The following is a 22,568-nucleotide window of genomic DNA, read 5'->3' as shown; positions in this document are numbered from 1 at the left end:
TCTTTCTCTGGAGGAGTGGCTAGTGGGTTTGAACTGCTGACCTTGTGGTTAATAGTCCAATATGTAACCCACTACATCACCAGGGCTCCTTAGGCATATACCTAGATAGACACATACTCCATTCCAGGGAGTTTCCATTCTTTTCTAATTTGGATATTAAAAATAGTCCTTAAGATACAGTGCCACCCCCACCCCCAACACACACACACACACACACACACACACACACACACGATTGTCTGACAGCTACTTGCTTGGGCCTCAAATTACATTTTCCCAAAGAGACTTTTAAAAAATATAATTCAATTCACTAAACACATGTATTAAACACCTACTATGTGCGAGCTTCCTTGTTACTCTATTTTCTTGATTTTAAGATATATATTCTCCTAATATAATATATGCTGTTCAGGGAGATAAATAGATGGAATTTTCTGTCCTCAAAGAACTTCCATTCTTTATAATAAACAATTTCTACAGAAACACATTAAAGTAGTATATAATAAAATATGACCTTTTCTAATTATGTAGTGGGGAAATTTCTTTAGCATTTTCATTGATTACGTGGTGGGAAAAACATTCTGGAATACAAATTTGGGGCCCTAATGTGACTATGAGCACAATCTCCCATTATTTGTCTTAGCTCTATTGCCATGAAGGGGAAGTGGATGAGGAAGAATGAGGTGGGAACTGTGATGGCAAAAGTTGTAGGCCCATGAGCAGGGTTTCTTGGTGAGCTCTTGAATAGAGAGGGCTTGTTAGGTAGCAGCTTCCACTTGAAAAATAAATGGGGACATACAGGTGAAGCAAAAACATACCTGTTGCATCAGGTTGAGTCCAACTCATAGCAACCCTGGAAGACAGAGTAGAACTGTCCAGTATGTTTCTAAGGCTAAAATCTTTACAGCAACATTCAAACCACTGACCTTTCTGTTAGCAGTCCAATGTTTAACCTACCAGGACTCCTTCATAGAGGTTAGGGGCTCTGAAAACAGATTCTGTGTTGGTATGCATTCCTGTAGGGAGACCATGGTAGGATGTATTGCTTATGCACCAATCAGATTTTTCTTCAATAGGAATCTAAATTTTAAAATCAAACTTCTGAAAATGAGGAAGCGAATGGAAAACTCATCAAGCCTCTTTGGTTGGATTTTTTTTAAGTTGTAATGTGTCAAAGGGATGATTTTAAGAGAAAAAAATTAAAACTGCTCTTTAATTATACATGCCTATTTAAAAATAATTATATATGCCTACAATGGTGAAAACCCAGGTGTGAAACCGACACAATATATATGAGGCATACTTTTCAAAACATAGGAATAATTGTGAGGATGGCACAGGACCATGCAGTGTTTTGTTCATTTTTACATAGGGTCACTATGGGTCAGAGTCGGCTCAATAGCACCTAACAATAATTTTCAGAACAATAGAAGCCAAAGTATAATTTTAGGACTTTGAGGATATTTTCTCTTGTAATTTTACCAATCTGATAAAAAAAATCATGCTATGAATATAGAAAAAATTGCCTCCAACATTTAAGATATCTTAGTTACATGTTATATCAACATATAAAAGGTAAATGTTTTTGTTATATACTATATGATGAATTTTTTAATCTATATACAAATCTCAAATTATTAAGGTTAATTTTTTTTGCTAAGTAATAAGGACTGGGCATAAAGAAGATTTAACTCATTAAAAATGTTATCAAAATGAACACTGTATTTATGACTCACCACATTTGCTTATTCACTCCTTGGTACCTGATGTGTGAAATGGCAATGGTGTATTCCCTTGAAAGGAGAATGAGCAGGAAGAGTAATGTGATGCTAAGTATAAACCCCAAAATTAAACCCATTGCCATCTACTCAATTCTGACTCATAGCAACCCCATATAGGGTTTCCAAGACTGTAAATCTTTATGGGAGTAGACAGCCTCATCTTTCTTCCAGAGTGGCTGTTGGGTTTGAACCCACCACTGAGTTTTCAGTTAGCCCAATGCGTATCCCACAGGACCACCTTGGATCCTTTATATAAATACAGTGCTTACTATACACTAGAAGGCCCTTACTATGTGCTGTGAGCATAACCTCCCATTATTTTCCTTAGCCTTATTACCAGAGCCCTGGTGACATAATGATTATGCATTGGGCTGCGAACCTCCAGGTCAGCAGTTCAAAACCACCAGCCACTCCGTGGGGAAAAGATAGGACTAAATCTTACCACAGTGAATGATGGGGGGAGTGCTGAGTGGAGGCTCAAAGCTCATTTGTAGGCCACTGGAGATCCCCTTGCAGAGAGGCCTCAGGGAGGAGACGAGCCAGTCAGGGTGCGATGTAGCAACGATGAAAAATACAACTTTCCTCTAGTTCCTAAATGCTTCCTACCCTTGCCCCCACTATCGTGATCCAAATTCTACCTTGCAAGTCTGCCTAGACCAGAGGATGTACACTGGTACAGATAGGAACTGGAAACACAGGGAATCCGGGGTGGATGATCCCTTCAGGACCATTGGTGTGAGTGGTGATACTGGGAGGGTACAGGGAGAGTGGGTTGGAAAGAGGGAACCAAGTACATGGATCTGTGTGTGACCTCCTCCCTGGGGGACACACAACAGAAAAATGGGTGAAGGGAGATGTCGGACAGGGCAAGATATGACAAAATGATAATTTATAAATTATCAAAGGCTCATGAGGGAGGGAGGGGAAAAATGAAGACTTAATGCCTCAGGTTTAAGTGGAGAGCAAATGTTTTGAGAATGATGAGGGCAATGAATGTACAAATGTGTTTTACACAATTGATGTATGTATGGATTGTGATGAGTTGTATGAGCCCCTAATAAAACGATTTTTTAAAAAAGTTATAACCTTGGTAACTCCCAGGGGCAGTTCTGCCTTGTCCTACAGGGTAGTTATGAGTTGGTATTAATTTGATGGCAGTGAGTGTGGTTTTGGTTTGGAATCCTATTACCATGAAGGGGAGGTGTATAAGGAAAGAATAGACAGAGTAGAACTGTCACGTATTATTTCCAGGGGTAATAGCTTTATAGAAGCAGACTGTAACAAGTTCTACTCTGAAGCAGCGAACTCTGGTGGCACTGTTTCTATTCCAAGCACTGTTGTAAGGGATGAAGTGAACTTATTTAATACTCAAAAGTAACTTGCACAAGGTCACTCAGAGCCACGGTTCAGACCCAGATAGTCTGGCTCTATAGGCCACAGTCTTAACCTTGAGGTTGTCAAATGCCGCAGCAGTGAAGTTGTTGATTTGCTGGTAGAGTAGAATGTGATGAAAAGAGTATGGACTTTTAAAGCAGTTATTAGGCTCCATCTCAACAGGAAGCCCTGAGATTAATTTGTTAGTTAGCTAATTCTGCAAGCACAGAGTTTGGGAATCAATAAAAAGAAAATACAACGAACATGGGAAGAAAATAACAAAAAGAGTGCTGAAAGACAGTGACTTACATATTTTAAAATGAAGCTCAACTTCCCAGGCAAAATGTTTATAGAAGTTAGTTAATTCTGAGATAAAACATAAATAATACTTTAGTCTCTCATGTCATAACACAAATATCTTAAGACTACTTAAACTAGAACAGTGTTAAACCCTAGAGATATCACAGAATTTTGTTTCACAGTGTTTTTATAAATTACCCATATCATGATGGTTGAGATAGGAAGTATTATAAAACTGGAAAGAATAGGAAATCCAGAAAGCTTGGAAAGTAGGTTCTTTAGAGAGTCAAGAGACTCCTATAAAGATTTACAACCTTGGAAACCCTCTGGGGCGGGTTCTACTTTGTCCTGTAAGGTGACTGAGTTGGAGTTCACTTGAAGGAAATGGTTTTTGTTGTTCTGAAATATGTTACAGACATACACAGGATAAATTCGAGTTTGAATTTCTTGGAAAAGTAAGTTTTAATTGCTTGGAAATAAAAGTATTGCATAGATTAAGTTGGATGGCTGTTGTCAGGTGTTGTCTGATCCAGACTCCTCAACTTATTTGCAAGTCTTTAAAAGTAGAAGAATTTTTATCAAAAGGAGTAAAACTTTTGAGTTATTTGTTTTAGGTGACTGTATTTTGAATTGTTCACCTTAATTTGTCAGTGTATGTGCGTGACTAAAATGAGAGGCTATGAGCCATCTAGAAAAGAATAAAGCAGAGGTAGGATTTTCTGATATTTTAAGTAGCTTTATCATCATCATCTAACAGTAATACCCATACAATTTTGGGCTGATTTAAAATGTTTTCTCTTTTTTTGAGACAAAATTAAGTAGATTCTGAAGTAGGATTTGAAATTGAAATCAGTTTAATGGAATGTAGCCATAGGATGAAATGCTAGGTACAACTGATTTTGTAGTAGAATTGCTGGAAACTGTTCAGAATATTATGTATTTTTGTGTGTTTGTTTTTATTCCTAACTAGTTAAGTCTAGAAAGGTGCTTAGTCTTAGGAAGTAGGTTAACACTAGGGCTTTCTTTCCTTTTGTGTAGTTTATGGATTTTTACAATGTATATCAACTTGAACACAAGGATTTTGAATTCTTAAGTTGTGGGGGTTAATATGGGAAAATGAAAGGAAGTATACCTCTATGACAGTAATATCTCTGAGTGATAGCACCTTGGTTGATACAGCTTTGCTTCTGTTTTTTATTTTTCAAATATTTTATGTTGAGCAGATGTGTTACTTTTTATAATAAAAGCTCAAGCTTTGTTGGGGAAATTAGTTGGCTGGATGACTATAATTTTTATAAACTATTTTTATAGTTATTTTAAAAAACTAATATATGCTCATTGTGGAGAATTTTAAAATGGAAAAAGAAGAAGAAAACTCATCCATAATTGTGCAGTCCTGTGAAGCCTTTTTAGGAATAGTTTTTCAATGCATTTAGTCTGCAATCAGATGAACTGGGTTCAAATCACAGCTCTTTTACTTAATAGTTGTGTGACCTTGGAAAAGTTTCTTAACTACTCCTTGATTTTCTCATCTGTAAAGTAAGAGTAATAGTAGTACCTATCTCATGAAAAAGTTAAATGTGTTAATTCATGTAAACTACATAAACTGATATAAGTAAATGTCCCATAAATGTGATCTAGCATTACCATGCTATACTATATAAATTTGTATTATGCTTTTTAAATTTCAAGGAGCCCCGGTGGCACAGTGGTTAAATCATTCAGATACTAACTGAAAGGTCAGCAGTTTCAACCCATCACGGGACAGTCGGTTTTCCTAAAAATTTAAAGCTTTGAGAAATTCTACTCTGTCCTGTAGGGTTGGATCACTGTGGGTTAGAATTTGCTTGAGAGCAGTGGGCGTGGGTTCCAAAATTCATATCTTTATAATATCTTTGTTTAAAGTAGTTTATTTATCAAAGCATGCAATTTCATTAAGTGAATGTTCCATAATTTTTTGAATGTTCCATAATTTATGGAACCATTCTTCTCTCACTGGCTATTTGAATTTAAATATCATTAAACTAAAGCTTCTATCTGGTTAATTTCAGTCAAATTTTTTGACATTATGTTTTAAATTTTGAGACTATCATAGTTTCTTAGTACTGCTACAACAGAAATGGTTCAAGCAGGTGGCTTTAATGAACTGAAATTTATTTTCTCACAGTTTGGGAGTTTACAAGTCCGAATTCAAGTCATGAGTTCTAAAGGGGAGACTGTCAGCTTTGGGGGAAATCTTTGTCTCAGCTTCTCTAGCCTGCCATCCTTGAAGTTCCTGAGCGGTAAACGAATCTGCCTTCAGATAGTGTTGGTGCCTAATCTGCTCTTTTATGATGCTATCACCAGTGACTGGTTTAAAACATACTGTTCATGTATAACCTTATTGACAAAACAAAGGAAACCTATTCCCAAATAGGATTACAAGTATGAAACCAAAATCAAACCTTGGAAGTCAAGTTGGTTCCCATTCATAGCAACCTCATAGAACAGAGCAGAACTGCCCCATGGGGTTTCCAAAAACTATAAATCTTTATAGAAGCAGACTGTTTTGTCTTTCTCCAACAGAGCAGCTAATGAGCTTAAACTACTGATCTTTTGGTTAGGAGTTGAGTGCTTATCCTCTGCACCACCATGGCTCCTTTCTATGACCATAGGGGTGGTGTAGGATTTACAAACTATATTTTAGGAAGATACGATTCAATCTATAAAAGATGAGTAATTCAGGTGTATTTTATCCTGAATATTGACAGCATGCGCTGCAATATTTTTAAAAAAGAGTTTGACATATAATTCAGTACCATACCAGTCAATGGTTTAAGACACTGCAATATTCATTGTTAACCATTAATACCCATATGGAAGAAAGAACCCCATGTATATAACTTGTTGCGCTAAACATCCTCGATTAAGCATCAAAACCTAAAAAAATCAGCATGCTGTTTTGAATTTTATACAGAAAATTACCGTAGTGGGAAAACATTGTTTTCATCTCAGAGGTTCACTTTAAATTCTAAAGGAGATTTTATTTTCTACAGATGGTTGGTAAATGCTTTTTCCTAGTTCAAACAAAGGAAGTGACAATGAAATCTGAGGATGCTCAAAGAGTTTTCAAGGAAAAAGCACCTGACTTCCTTCCTCTTTTAGACAAAGGTAAGTAAGATACCTTCTGAATGGGTGGTATGGTGCTGTGACATGCTGATTTGAGTAACTTCTGCTTTTGGCATTTCGCTTGTATGGCCGTTTCTTTCTATTTGTTATATATTTTTTCCTATACATTTTCAGAAATGTCAACTTTCACATCACTCAAGAAGCATAGGGGGAGAGAGGGAAGGGGGAGAAAGGAGCTGACAACAAGGGTCCAATCGAAATTAAATGTCTAGAAAATAATGATGGCAGCATATGTACAAATGTTCTTGATACAATAGATGTATGGATTGTTAAAAGAGCTGTAACAGCCCTCAAAAACTGTTTAATAAAAAAGAAGCCTTATATAACTAGAAATTAGCCAATGTTTCTTTTCTTTCCTATTCTACTTTCCTAATAATTGAGGGCCATATTTTATTATTGTGTATTTTTAATGTGCCATTTTATTGCTATGTTATTATACTGAACTGAGTGAACAGTATTTCCAGAGTTACAAAGCACAGGGTTTGTTTGGTTTTGGATTTTTCTCTGCTTTCAGTGTACTTTGACCTTCCTGGCAAATACATTTTAAAAATAAAAATAGAAAAAACTCACTGCCATTAAGTCAATTCTGACTCACGAACCCAATAAGGACAGGTAGAACTGCCCCTTTTTATGGAGTAGAAAGCTTATCTTTCTTTTGTGGAGCAGCTGGTGGTTTCAAACTGTTGACCTTGTGGATCACAGCTCAACTTGTAACCACTGTGCCACCTGGGAAAATAAATAAGCACCATAAGTAAAATGCAATGCTATTTTATCTGTATAGTATGGTATTATTAAGTAGCTTCCCTCCCAGTGAGTGAGTGCCACCAGTAAACTTGAGTTATGTCTATAAAGGAGCTGAACTTCATAGTCCCTCCTGAAGGGTTGCTGTCTTCCTGTGTATTTTAAGGTCTACTGATTCTAGAGAACAAAGTACTGTTTATCTGCCAGAGCACAGATGTTGTTTGCTTAAGGATCACCAGGCTTTTTCTGACTGGCCTAAACAAATATGTACAATAATGTTCTATATTAATTGACTGTATACCAGAGGGAAAGAGAGCATATTTGGATTTACATAATCTTTATGTGCTAATAAATTAAAATAAACTATGAAAATGTAGGGATAATGTTAGGATAATTTCAATAACTAATGCTAAGTGTGGTTAAGCTATTTCATGTATGAATGTAAGTCAAAAAATATATTAAATAGAAATAGCTTTGTATTTATCATTAAAAAGAACATTTCAAGATCTATATGAAGTTCAATGCTATGTGTTATAAGATTATTATCTGTTTAACTACTGTAGTTCCAGTTCATACATGCGCAGTTTTATTCCTAACAAAGCATGTTTAAACGTGGTTGTGTATTCAGATCTACATCCTGCTTTAGTGAGTAACAACTGGTCTTAAGCTCATGAGCTTTTGTAAGGTAATATAATCAATAATTTTTCTCTAAAAACAAGTCTTGGAAGTGGACCGATGACTGTATCCTTAACTGTTTACTGATCCTGGCTTTGGGTAACCTGTTAACTCCCCTAATTGTGCTAACTCCCCCTTAATTGAGTATATTCTGTGTGGCCATTACAGTGAAATTATCAAACCCTGCATAGATGTACTGTAGTGTGGGAGGAACAATTAGTGCTGTAATAAATAAAGAAGTATGGACCGTGGCGGCACATCTGACCTCTGCCTCATGGCAGTAGAGAAGCCAGAAGAGGTCAGATATGATCCTCTCATCACTTACCCTCTGAGAGATGTAAATCAAACAACCATTTGACAATGCCATTGATAGCAAAGTAAAACAATAATAATAAGTGATTTAAAGGCTGCAGAGAGATTGCAACCCTTACACAGTATTGGTGGGACTTTAAAAATGGGCGGCACTCAGTATAACACCAATGAAACATACAACTTTCTTTTTTTTTAATAGTTTTATTAGGGGCTCATACAACTCTTACCACAATCCATACATACATCAATTGTGTAAAGCACATTTGTACATCCATTGCCCTCATCATTCTCCAAACATTTGCTCTCTACTTAAGCCCCCCCGCATCAGGTCCTCATTCCAACCCCTCCCCGCTCCCCTCTTTTTCTTTAGCCCTTGATAACTTATAAATTATTATTCTTGCCCTGTCCGACATCTCCCTTCACCCACTTTTCTGTTGTCCATCCCCCAGGGAGGAGGTCATTGTAATCGGTTCCCTCTTTCCAACCCACTCTCCCTCTGCCCTCCCAGTATCTCCACTCACACCACTGGTCCTGAAGGGATCATCGCCCTGGATTCCCTGTGTTTCCAGTTCCTGTCTGTACCAGTGTACATCCTCTTGTCTAGCCAAACTTGCAAGGTAGAATTGGGGTCATGATAGTGGGAGGGGGGGAGCATTTAGGAACTAGAGGAAAGTTGTATTTTTCATCATTGCTACATCGCACTCTGAAACATACAACTTTCCTCTAGTTCTTTAATGCTTACCGCCCCTCCCACCACTATCATGACCCCATTTCTACCTTACAAATCCAGCTAGACCAGAGCATGTACACTGGTACAGATAAGAGCTGGAAACACAGGGAATCCAGGACAAATAAAGCCCTCAGGACCAATAATGAGAATAGCGATACCAAGAGTGGAAGGGGAAACTGGGGAGGAAGAGAGGGAACTGATCACGATCTACATATAACCCCCTAACAGGGGAACAGACAACAGAAAAGTGGGTGAAGGGAGACATCAGTTAGTGTAAGACATGACAAAATAATAATAATTTATAAATTATCAAGGGTTCATGAGGAAGGGAGGGGGGAGAAGGGAGGGGGAAAATGAGCTTGATAACAAGGGTTCAAAGTAGAAAGAAAATGTTTTGAAAATGATGATGGAAACATGTACAAATGTGCTTGACACAATATATGAATTGTGATAAGAGCTGTACGAGCCTTCAATGAAATGATAACAAAAAAGGTGCGGCACCGTGGAAAGTCATATGACACTACCTCAAACAACTGGGAATAGAAACTCCATATCACTCAGCAATCCCTTTGCTGAGTATATACCTTAAAGAAGTAAGAGCCATAATACTAACAGACATAGGCACACCCATGTTCATTGCAGCACTATTTATAATAAGAATATAGAAACAAACTAAATGCCCATCAGTAGACGAATAGCTGAAAAAATCACCCAGTACATACACATAATGGAATACTGTGCACCACTGAAAAATAATGATGAAACTTTGAAGCACTGCATGGCATGGATGGACCTGACCAGTGTTAAGTGAAATAGTAAGTCACAAAAGAAAAAGTTATCACAGGCTACTGTCATAAAGAAAAAAATCAAGATAAAAATGTTCATACCAAAGGAAACAGACTTTCATGGTTACCAAGTGGAAGAGAGAAAGGGAGGGTTGATAAAGCAGTAGGCTAGAGGGTAGACAGGTGTTAACTTGGGGGCAGGGGAAGATAGTATTCCTCAAGAGGGAGAAGATAAAGGTGGGGTAGAACAAACTTTTAGGGGAGTTTGATAAGTAGTTGTTAAAAACAAAATTTATTATCCAAATTTTCACTACCATTGAGTGGAAGTTTTTAAAAGTCACTTAAGGAAGAAGAAAATGTTCTAGAATTGAATGTGGTGATAAGTGTACAACTCTTCTTGATATGATTGAATTATTGAATTGTATGACATATAGATGACATGCTAATAAAACTGCTAGACACAAATAAAAAAACAGCCACTTGGCCATAAATGCGTGCATTTATTTTTGAACTTTCCATTCTATTCCAGTGGTCTACATATTTATCCTTATACCAGAGCCACATTTTTTAATATGAGTCATCAATGAGTTTGGACTGTTTTTTGTTTGTTTTTGATAATGAGTATTAGGAACTCTGGTGGTACAATGGTTTGGCAGTCAGCTGCTAACCAAAAGATCAGTGATTTGAGCCAAACAGCCACTGTGAGAAAGGATCTGACAATTTGTTCCTTTAAAGATTATAACCCAGGAAACCCTTTAGTGCAATTCTACTCTACCATGTAGGATTTTTATGAGTTGGGATTGGCTCAATAGCATATGACACCAAATTAGGAAGTGTGAATTATTTTACCTTATTCTATTTCAAGATTGACTATTTAGGAATTTGAAGAGTCTATGTGAATTTGAGGTTCAGCTTTTTCATTTCTGCAAAAAAGGGCTGTTAGAATTTTAGATTGTGTTAATTGCTTTGGATAACATTAACATCTTATAATTCTTCCAGAATCACCAGATTTCTTTCCATTACTTTATCTCTTATACAGTTTTCCTTAGCAACATTTTATAGTTTTCAGTGCACAAGTCTTTTACCTACCTGGCTTTATTTTTTTCCTAGTTATTTTTGTCTTTTACATTCCATTGTAAAGGGGATTGTTTTATTTATTTCCTTTCCATATATTATTTCATTGTTGGTGTATAGAAATACAACTGTTTGTGTGGTGATCTTTGCACCCTGCCTTCTACCCCAATTCATTTATTAACTCTAGTAGCTTTCTTCTGGATTTTGTGGATTTTCTATATATAGGACTGTGTAATCTGCAAAATAAGAGTTTTACTTCTTTCTTTCTCATTTGGGCACCTTTTGTTTCTTGCCTAATTTTTTCTAATTAGAACTTCCAGTACAATGTTAGATAGCAATGGTGAAAATGGGCATCTATATCCTGTTCATGATGTTAAAAGAAAGCTTTCATTCTTTTGCCAATGTGTATGATGCTCTCTATGGGTTTTTCATAAATGTAGTTTATCATGTTGAGGAATTTCTATTCTTATGCTAGTTTGTTTTTTAACATAAAAGGCTATTGGATTTTGTCAGATTTCTTTTCTTTTCAGTTGAGATTAATGTGCTTTCTTTCCTTTATCTATTAATGTGGAGCTCCTGTGTGGAGCAAATGGTTAAGCACTTAACTGCTAACTAAAAAGTTGATGGCTTGAATCCAGGAAATGTCCAACAATGTACTTCTGAAAGATCCCAGCCATTAAAAACCCTATGGGGCACAATTCTACTATGGAACACATAGGGTTTTCCCTGAGTTGGAATCAATTCAATAATAGTGGACTGAATTAATGTAGTACATTATACGTTGTTTCTTTTTTTGTTAATCATTTTATTGGGGGGGGTTACAAATCTTCTGACAATCCATCATTCAATTGTATTAAGCACACTTGTATATCAACATTTCCAAAACATTTTCTTCCTACTTGAGCCCTTGGTATCAACTCCTCTTTATTTTCTTATATTTTTACTTTGCATTCCCAAAGTAAAAACCACTTGATCATGGTGTATAATCCTTTTAATACACAATTGAAATTCTGCTTATTAATATTAAGGAATTTTATATCTAAATTCATAAGGATATTGATCTGTAGTTTCCTTGTAACATCTTTATCTAACTTTGCTATCTAGGTAATGCTGGCTTTATAAAATGAATTAGGGAGTTTTCACTCCTCTTCTAGTTTTTGAAGAATTTGAGCAGAATTAGTGTTAATTCTTTTTTAAATGTATGGTAGAAAGCAAAAAAAAACCCCAAAAAACCAATGAAGCCATCTAGTATTGTTCCTGACATCTATCTAGTGTGTTACTGACTCAGTCTCTTCACCTGTCAGAAGTTTGTTGAGTTTTTCTATTTCTTCATGTGTTTATTTAGATAGTGTATATATTTCTAGGAATTTGTTCATTCCATTTAGGTCAGCAGTTCTCAACCTGTGAGTTGCGACCCCTTTGGGGGTCGCCCGATTCCTAACAGTAGCAAAATGACAGTGATGAAGTAGCAACGAAAATAATTTTATGGTTGGGGGGTCGCCACAACATGAGGAACTGTATTAAAGGGTTGCAGCATTAAGAAGGTTGAGAACCACTGATTTAGGTTATCTAATTATGCTGGTATGCATTTATTCATAGCAAGCTCTTATTTTACTACTTCTTTCTGTAAGGTTGGTAATATGGCCCTCCTTTCATTTCTGATTTTAGTTTCTTATGTGTTTTTACTCCTTGTCAGTCAAAATAAGGGTTTGAAGATTCTGTTGATCTTTTCAAAGAACAACTTTTGGTTTCCTTTATTCTCTCATTTTTAATTCTCTAATTTATTTCTGCTCTGATTTTTATTTTCCTACTTCTGGTAGCATTAGGATTTGTTTGATCTTCTTTTTCTAATCTCTCCAGGTGTAGAGTTAGGTTATTATCGTTCCTAAAACAGATATTTAAATCTATAAATTTTACTTTGAATGCTACTTTAACTGCATCTCATAGGTTTTGGAATGTTACACTTTCATTTTCTATCATCTCTAAGTCTTTTCTATTTTCTTTGTGATTTCTTAGATTCATTGGATATTTAATAGTGTATATTTTAATTTTTAGCATAATTGTGAAATTCTCCATTTTCTTTGTGTTATTGATTTCTAGTTTGACTCCTTTGTGGTCAGAGAAGATACTTTAATATTTCAGTCTTTTAAAATTTACTGACAATTTTAGCCCTGGTAATAGAGTGGGTTACACTTTGACTGCTAACCCACAAGGTCAGCAGTTAGAAACCACTAGCCACTCTGGCAGAAAGATGAGGCTTTCTAATCCTGTAAAGATTTATAGTCTCGGAAAGCCACAAGGGAAGTTCTACCCTCTTACAGGGTCTCTGTGAGTTGGAATCAACTCGATGGCAATGAGTTGGTTTTGGTATTTGCAACCTAATATGTGGTCTAGTCTCTAAAGTGATTCATATACACTGGATAAGAGTACTTGTGCCGTTGTTGGGTGGATTGGCCTATAAACAGGCAGTCTCCACATTATAAACAGGTTGCGTTCCTAAGTCTTTCTTTAAGTCAAATTTGTACATAAGTCAGTACAGTTAGGTACAGTTCATATCTAACATTAGTAAGTTAAATGTTTGTCTTAGTGTATAGTATATAGTGTACCTCTGTAGGCATAAAAATTAAAGAAGCACTTCCATAAACACTAGAGCATCTTTAACATAACAATATAATAATAATAATGTTAATGTTTTGGTGCATATTATAAAATAGCACCCATTTGTTATTACAAACCATTGTATGTACCTCAATTTTTTAATATAATAAGTTTTACAGGAGTTGAATTATAACTTCACATTGTATGTAAGTCATACATTCTTAACTCTAGGACTACCTATATATCTCTCGGTTAGATGGTTTATAGTGTTCAAATCTTCTATTTCCTTATTGATCTTCTGTGTATATGATCTGTACAACATTGAAAATCGTTTGTTGAAATCTACAGTGATTATTGTAGAACTATTCATTCCTCCCTTCAATTCTGCCAATGTTTGCTTCATATATTTGGGGGCTATTAACAGAAAAACACGCCCAAAGTATGTGAGATGTAATTTTAGCATCCTTCCTTTTAAGGAACATTCTTGCTGTGCTTCTTCCAAAACAGATTTGTTTGTTCTTCGGGCAGTCCACAGCATTTTCAATATTCTTCACCAACACCATAACCTAAATGCATCAGTTGTTCTGCAGTCTTCTTTATTCAGTATACAGCTTTCACATAAATATGAGGCAATTGAAAACACCATGGTTTGGATCAGGCACACCTTAGTCCTCAAATTGGCATTCTTGCACTTTATATAACTCACAAAGTCCACTCCCAATAGATATAAAAACAGAGACTCAAAGGACATTTGTATAATAATGTCCATTGCAGTACTATTCACAATTGTCAAAAGGTGAAAACAACCTAAATGCCTATCAACAGACAAATGGATAAATAAAATGTACCTATATACAATGAACTACTACTCAGCCAGTATGAGAAATGAAGTTTTGATACCAATAAAACCAAACCCATTGTCATTAAATTGATTCCAACTGCTAGAGACCTCATAAAATAAAGTAGAATTGCCCACAGGATTTCTAAGGCTGCAAAATTTATGGCAGCAGCAGACTGCTACACCCCAAGCATGTGGTGGGTTTGAACTGCTTACTTTTCTGTTTGCAGCTGAGCACTTAACCATGGTGTTACCAGGGCTCTTTATGAAATCATAATATGTGCTACAATGTGGAAAGAGCTTGAAGTGAAATATGTCAATCACAAAAGGAAAAGGAAAAAAAACCCTGCTATCTAATAATGCAGTGACTGTGTGTATTCCTTCCATCTTCTTTTGATGCTTCCTCCAGCATTCAATATTTTGCCCATAGAATCTTTCACTTTAGCAACTCAAGGCTTGAATTTTTTCTTTACTCCTTTCAACTTGATATATCCTAAGTGTGTTTTCTTTTTGGTTTTCAACTGATATTTGCACATTTAATTATAATACATTGTCTTCCCTTTGAAATTTTTTGTTCAGCTTTTGCACATCGTTTCTTCCATCTTCTAGCTGCTCTATGCTCAAGAGCAAGTTTCAGAGTCTCTTCTAACATCCACTTTGATCTTTTCTCTTTCTTGTCTTTTTACTGACCTTTTGCTTTCTTCGTGTGTGATGTTCTTGATGTGATCCCACAGGTCATCAAGTCTTCTGGTATTAGTGGTCAGTGAGTAAAATCTATTCTTGAGGTGGACTCTAAATTCAGGTGGGATATAGCCAGGGTCATATTTTGCTCTAATGAACTTGTTTTAATTTTTTCAGCTTTAACCTGAACTTTCTTCTGAGCAATTTGATAGTCTGTTCCAAAGTCAGCCCCTGGCATTGTTTCAGCTGAAGATACTAGAAGCTTGATTCTCTATCGTCACTTCCCAGATATAGTCCATTTAATTCCTGTATATTCCATATGGTGAAGTCCATGTGTATAGTTGCCATTTATGTTGTTTAAAAAAGGTGTTTATGATGAAGAAGTCATTGTTCTTGAAATTTTCTGTCATGTAGTCTCCAGCTTCATTTCTATCACCAAAGCCACATTTTCCTTTTGTTCCTTCCACTTTGCTTCCAAATTTCTCATTCCAGTTGTCAATAATTATCAGGCATCTTGATCACATGTTTGATCAATTTCAGACTAAAGACTTTGATAGAAGTATTTAATTTCTTCATTAGATTTAGTGATTGGTATGTAAATTTGAATAATACTTGCATTAACAAAATTTCTCTGTAGGTGTATCGGTATTATCCTATCATAGATAGCATTGTATTTCAAGATACAACTTGAAATATTCTTTTTGATGATGTCTGCGACATCATTCATCTTGAAGCTATCATTCCTGGCATAGTAAAGCATATGATCGTCTGATCGAAAATACCCAACACCCATTCATTTCATCTCACTAATGCCTAGGATATTGATCTGTATGCCTTCCTCGAGTCACACATTGTATATTCCATGTTCCAATTATTAGTAGATGTTTGCAGCTGTTCTCATTTTGACTCAAACCCCATTGGCAAATAAAGGTACTGAAGACTGTACTCTATCTGAGTCACATGGTTGACTGTCCTTTGAGAAGGCAGCTCTTCCTCTGTCATATTTTGATTGCCTTGTGACATAAGGGACTTATCTTCTGGCAATCTCTCTGACAGTGTTCCACTGCTATTCATAAGGTTTTAGTGGCTAATTACTCAGAAATGGACAGCATCCTCTTTCCTCATAGTGTATTTTTACTCTGGAAGCTCTGCTGAAACCTGTTCACCTTCAGTGGTATTTGAAATACCAGTGACATAGCTTCAAGCCTTATAGCAATACACAATTCACCACAGTTCAACAAATTTGACAGATGAGTGGTGGACAAGATAATTTAGAAGTATTCAGATTAATGCCTAGGAATGACAGAACAGATGTTTAGAGAATTGAAAAATAAAAACTCAGTCTTTGGTTCTAGAATGTAGTTTTAAATTACCTTAAAATATTTTCAAATAATTATTACTACTGGTGCCTGGCTGCAATTCCTGTTTGGTATGGTTCCATTATTTGTGACCTAGAATTTGGCTGGTAAATGGGGAGAGTTTGAGAAAAGGTTTTTTGGCAAAATGTACTTAAGTGGGGTCCCCCCCTCCATGAAAAACGGAATTGCGCTGGGTGGAGTAGAGCTTTTATAGTATGCATTTTTTCTGCTAGGCGAGCATAAAGCAACTTGCTCTGAGTTAGTGCACCCAGTGGGAAGAACCTAAGAAGGTTCTTTCTGGTCACAGTGAATATTTTCGTGAAAGCAGTTTCACTCAAAGCTCATTTTTTGTGATGGTCAATTTAAGAGAACAGCATGTGGCTGTGAAATTTTGTTTCTTGCTCAGGAAAAATGCTGTAGAAACTGTTGTGATGTTGAACACAGCTTACAAGGACAGCACTATGGGAAAAACTAAAGTGTACGCGTGGTTTTCTCATTTCCTAAAAGATGAAATGTTGATTGATGACAAACCTCGTTCTGGACGTCCATTGACTTCCTGAACAGATGAAAATGTCAACTCCTAATGCATTTGGAGTTCATTCCCCCAGGTTAGACTGTTAATCAAGCTTTCTATTTAGAGGTTCTGAAAAGATTGCATAACAAAGTGTGACTGTTAACAAAGGCCTGATTTGTGGCAGATGGGGAACTGGTTTTGCCACCACAGCAATGCACCTACTCATGCAGCCATCTCAATGAGCCAGTTTTTGGCAAAAAACAGCATGCGTCTCTTGCCCCATGCCCCTTACTCACCTGACCTCACTCCATGGGACTTCTTTTTGTTTCCGCAAATGAAGAGGGACATGAAAAGACAGTGATTTGACAACATAGAAGAGGTGAAGAAAAAATGAGGGAGGTGCTGTCAGCATCAAAACAGATGAGTTTGAAAAATGTTTCCAAGAATGGAATCACAAATTTCACAAATGTATTAAGTATAATGGAGAGTACTTTGAAGGTGATAAGATTGTTTTGTTTTTTAAAAAAATTAAATACATAGTTTTGGGGGGGGGATTCAGGGTGTTTTGACACCCTTGAATTGCTTTTGATCTTATTTGCCATTTTATCTGGGTTTTGGGGGAGTACACTAACTGGGTAGAGTTCTAGTTTTTATAGAAGAATGAAAACAGAAAACCAGACTATTTATAACACTTTTAAAATGTCACACTAGTCCTCTAATATTACAGAAGCTAATCTTCATGTGATGGGACTCCATGTTCATTTCATTTGTTTTAAGATTAGCATAGAAAGAAGAAACTGAGATGATGTGTCCCATGTACCTCCCCCTTTCTTTTATCCCCAAAGAAGATGCTGGAGATTCTTTAGATAATAATAAAAACATTAATTTAAGAACATACATGTATTCATGTTAAATAAACCAACAACATACTTGGTTTTGCTTATAGGTCCTGTTATTGCCTTGGAGTTTAATGGAGATGGTGTTGTAGAAGGATGTCATCTCATTGTAAATGAGATATTCAATGGGACCAAGGTACAAGATTTTATTGACTAATTATATTGCAGTCAGGCCTTTTCATCTGTTTCTTTAGCTTACAGCCAAGTATTGCTTTTTTCTCTAGTGTTGTGTGGAATTTAAAAAATAAAAAGCAGATCATGATTTTGACTCTGTGGTAAATAAGTGGAAGCTAAGCTTTGGTTTTTCATTGTAAAGCTAAGATTTTTAATTTTTAAATATTCAGAAAATAAAGATATGCTTATTAAAATCCCTCAATAGTTTCTAAAGTCAAAGTCTGAGCAAATATGTTCATAAGTTGTTACACTTTTTAAAATAATGATATCTTAAAGATCTATTTCTAAGATCATATATGGTTTAGACAGGTAGTTTTGTTACTCAGTTGTTTATTTTTATTTGCTTCAGTTATGCTTCACCAAAAATTGAACTTGAAGCATGTCTAGAAACCATCACATGGGTATTTTGTAGATATGTTAATGAGGTTGCTGTATCTAAGAAGTTCAACTTAATACCCCAATATAACTTAAAAACCAAGCATGTCAAAGAAGATTAAATGATTAAATATATCATTCTGAGCTGTTATAGCTGAATGATTTAGAGATTATGAACCTGCACGTTTTACAGATATAATAGTACTGATTTATAATAAAGTAGAATAGTACCCCCCCAAAAACAAACAAACTCACTGCCATCAAGTCAATTCTGATTCATAATGACCCTATAGGACAAGGTAGAACTGCCCTTGTGGGTTTCTGGGGCTAATGTTTTAAGGAAGTAGCTAGCCTCATCTTTCTCCCAGTCTCATCTAATTCCTGGCTCACATTTGTAAAAGCTAGTTTTGAAAGGTTCTATTGAGCACTGCTTTATTTGCCTGAGGTTTGAAAAATAGTTCCTTTAGAATTAATAAGGAGTCCTGGTGGCAAAATAGGTTAAGCTTTGAACTACTAACCAAAAGCTCAATGGTTCAAGCTCAACAGCAACTCAATAGGAAAAAGATGAGGCCATCTGCTTACATAAAGATTTTATAGCCTCAGAATCCCTATGAAGCAGTTCTACAGTCACTTGGAGTGGGAATCAACTCCGTAACAGTAGGTTTTGTTTTGGTCTTAAAATTAGTTATAGATCTTTAGTAGCTTTAAAAAATATTACCTCTGCAAGTTTGGCTTCCCAACCAATTGAAATTGTTATTAAAAAATAGAAGCAGCTATGGGGTCTTCAAATAAGTCTTATTATTCAGTGTTGTTGTTAGGTACCCTCAAGTAGCTCTGACTCTTAACAGCGCTATGTACAACAGAACGAAATGCTGTGCATCCCTGTGCTATCCTCACAGTTATTCAGTAGCATTTGTGATATTGGGTGTTGTATATGAGAAAAAATGTAAAATTGCTAGCATAATAAAATACAACTAAAGTATTATGAACACAGAGACCTTAATTATGAGCACTTTTAAAGGAATTTAATTGGAAGAGGTTTTGAATGACAAAGAGTTATTGAAACTATATTAGATGAATTCTACAGATTAAATATTATGAGGATGTGATTTTGACCTACGGAGAAAACAGACTTTGGGGGATTGCTATTATTTATTTTTTGTTTCTTTTATACTTAAAATAGATGTTTGTATCAGAAAGCAAGGAAACAGCAGCTGGAGATGTAGACGGCTTCTACAACTTTGCTGATATACAGATGGGAATATGAAGTGTAATTTGGAACCAAGGACTTGGTATTAAGCTTTTCCAACTTGTTTATGTAGAGTATGATAATATACATTTTTGTATTAGCAATGATTTTTACTATGCTAAAATTTTTAAAGTTTATTTTTAATAAATTGATGAGTACTGCATTATTTACTTGAGGCTCAAAAATAGTTCATTTTAAATTGAATAGTTTTAATTAGCGTTAAAGTATTGAACCGACTCCTCCACTAAGCTTGCAGTTTTATTTCTTTGCATATGATACTCGTATTAGAAAATAGAAGTAACTAATAGTTCATTTTTTTTAATCCTAAGTAAATGTTCTTCCAAATTTCTAAGAACGTAGACTTTCATCGGTGCTCCATGATATTTGTTTGAGAATACATTTTTTTTTATTTAGAGGGACTTTTTACTATTTGATCTAGCATAATAAACCTGTATATGTTATTTACATGTGTGCATATTCATTTAAACAATTGTTTCCTAGTTGCATGATCTAGCAAATGAGATTTTGTACATGGAGTTGATGTAATACTTTGTACATTGATTTTTAAAGAGATAGGTATTTGATAACCAGTTTTGCAAGTTAAACTCTACTAACCGATGTTGGTATAGCAATTTAAAGACTACTTTGTGGGTAGCATGATTATTTGAATAAATCCCATACTGTTTAGTTTTTTAACACAATGCTGGCTGATTCTTCTGCTTCCTGATAAGAAAAGGTAAATATGCAAGACTAATAAACTCTAGATGCCCTATCACTGGCAGTTCTTAAAAAGGAAATTGTTTTATTAGATTTTGTAGGCTTTTAAGAGCATTAGAACAAAACCTGGACAAACAGGTTAAGAAATGCTGAGGCATGGTTATAAGCTATGCAAATTATTTTTAAATTTCTACATGAGTTTTACTTTCAGTAAATATACCTCACAAGTCAAAAAATGTTGAAGTACGATAAACTTATTTTAGTTGCTTTGAAGCATTATTTCCCAAACATGCTGCTCATTTACTAGGGCCAAGGAATCTACTTATTAAAAATACACCTTCTTAGGCTCAATCTCCAGATGAATGCTATCAGTCTCTAGGGACACTCTTTTGAGGAGTATGTTAGAATCTAAAATAATCAGAGAATATTGCTAGGACAGCTTATGAGAAGGAACTCAACCTGCCATTCACATTATATGTAGAAGCTAATAAGAAACCAGCTTTAATAGGCCTATTTTTTAAAGAAACTTTAAATTTAATTATATTTTGATGAAACAAAGATTGAAAATGCCACTTGTAAAATTCCTCTTATTGTTTATTACTAAAAAGAGTATTTTCATGTTTTAAATGAAAATGTTTGGGGATATTTTCCGATTAGTTTTAATTCCTACATTGAATTGTGTATGGATGTTCAGAAATAGTACACTGAAAGACTTTTCACATTAAATTAGTAATATTGAGCACCCAGCCACCCTGTGCGTGGCCTTATGATACCTGTTAGCAGTGCATCGTTTCAATACTTCTATTAAGGCATTCTATACTACAAAACTAGATTCTCTTTTAGAACAAACTATTTCATAAGGTGCAAATCAAATTGGGTGATAATTTGGATCACAATTTACAAATGAGCTTTACAAACAATGATCAGAGGGCATTATTTTTCCCTTATCTAAGCTGTTAGTGTGCTTGTTAGTTGCCAGTCGGGTTAATCCAACTCATGGTGACCCCATTCAACATATTCTCTGATTATGATTATATTATGAAACATCATTGTTCCCATTAAAAATGAGCACAATATTTATTGCTTTAGAAAAATACACTTCCTTCAGCAAAACTTACAATTAAGTTCCTTATAACATCTTAGCAAAAACTCAGGAATGTAATATATAAAGGAGATATTAACTAAAATTTTTCCATTAGATTTAGTGTCTATTAACCAAAGCCTAAAATTTTATATACTAAAGTTAGATAGGAACTCTTACCTGAGTTTAATATGTCTTTAAGAACAATAATTTGGCTTCTGAATGTTTAACTGGATTTTAAACAATAAGTAATAATAAGTATAATTAGTTCTGTTGTTTAAAAAATTGGTAGTAATCTGAATATACATTTAATTGTTTAGCTTTGGTTTCATGAAAAATGAGTAGCTTTCTTAAAATTATATATATTTACATTTGATATTAGCTTTATTTCTATTCTTTTAATAGTACTACTGTTCTTGCTTCTGGATATTTATGCCTGGCTTTTGTATGTAATTTATCTAGTGGTTATAAAATGTGATTTGTAATAAATGTTGAAAATGAAAATGGCTTAACACTTCTTTTTGTAGAGCACATATTTACTTACACATATAGAACATTACACAATTTTTAAAATTTAATGTTTAACGCTAAATAAAATAGTCTAATCTGTGTCCTAGGTTAATGAGACATTAACTACATGCAAATGCAAATGCACATATTCTAAGCATGCTGGAAATAAGCAAAGGAAGTAGAAAATCAAGTTTAGTCTTAAGGAATTGCCAATGTAATTCTTTCTGTACTAAAAAATACAAAAGTACTGAAACTGCAAATTTGTTAGTGTTTAAACAGCATTTATTTTTTTAGAGAAATTGAGAAAGAAAACATGCACTTGATGTTCTAATCTTAAATTTTGTTTTTCTCATTTAAAAGGTACAGAATTGAACTCTGTTTATAAGAGAAGGGATTTCCTAGTGACAAGTTCCAGCAACCGATTCAGAAACAACTTTTTCTCTTTTGTAGTGTTTCAGTGCTTTGCTGGTGAGTGAGGGCTGGTTCTCACCTATAACTGACTAGTGAAGGAGCAAGAGCACAGGAAGCAAAGAGCGCAACACTCTCACCACGGATTTGATACTCCTTCTGGGTCCTCCCCTTACCCTTTCATTTTAACCTGGTCCACTGGTAAGTGGATTAATGAAAATTAACTTGC

At 35.1% G+C, this 22,568-nt stretch overlaps 1 protein-coding gene across 1 annotated transcript in view; it reads left to right on the top strand.

The window, feature by feature from the left end:
* Positions 1-21,875, top strand: part of RP2 (RP2 activator of ARL3 GTPase) — a 40,657-nt gene extending 18,782 nt beyond the window's left edge. Inside the window, exons 3-5 of the mRNA XM_004713194.2 lie at positions 6,491-6,605; positions 17,876-17,961; positions 19,558-21,875. Of these exons, the coding sequence (XP_004713251.1) occupies positions 6,491-6,605; positions 17,876-17,961; positions 19,558-19,641 (285 nt within the window). The 3' untranslated portion in view covers positions 19,642-21,875. The remainder of the gene's footprint in view (positions 1-6,490; positions 6,606-17,875; positions 17,962-19,557) is intronic.
* The last annotated feature ends 693 nt before the right edge of the window (positions 21,876-22,568 follow it).

The sequence above is a fragment of the Echinops telfairi genome, unplaced genomic scaffold (assembly GCF_000313985.2).
Source record: "Echinops telfairi isolate 266 unplaced genomic scaffold, ASM31398v2 ScPeMD7_19;HRSCAF=73, whole genome shotgun sequence".
Taxonomy (NCBI): Eukaryota; Metazoa; Chordata; class Mammalia; order Afrosoricida; family Tenrecidae; genus Echinops; species Echinops telfairi.
This window is presented reverse-complemented; position numbering and strand designations above follow the sequence as displayed.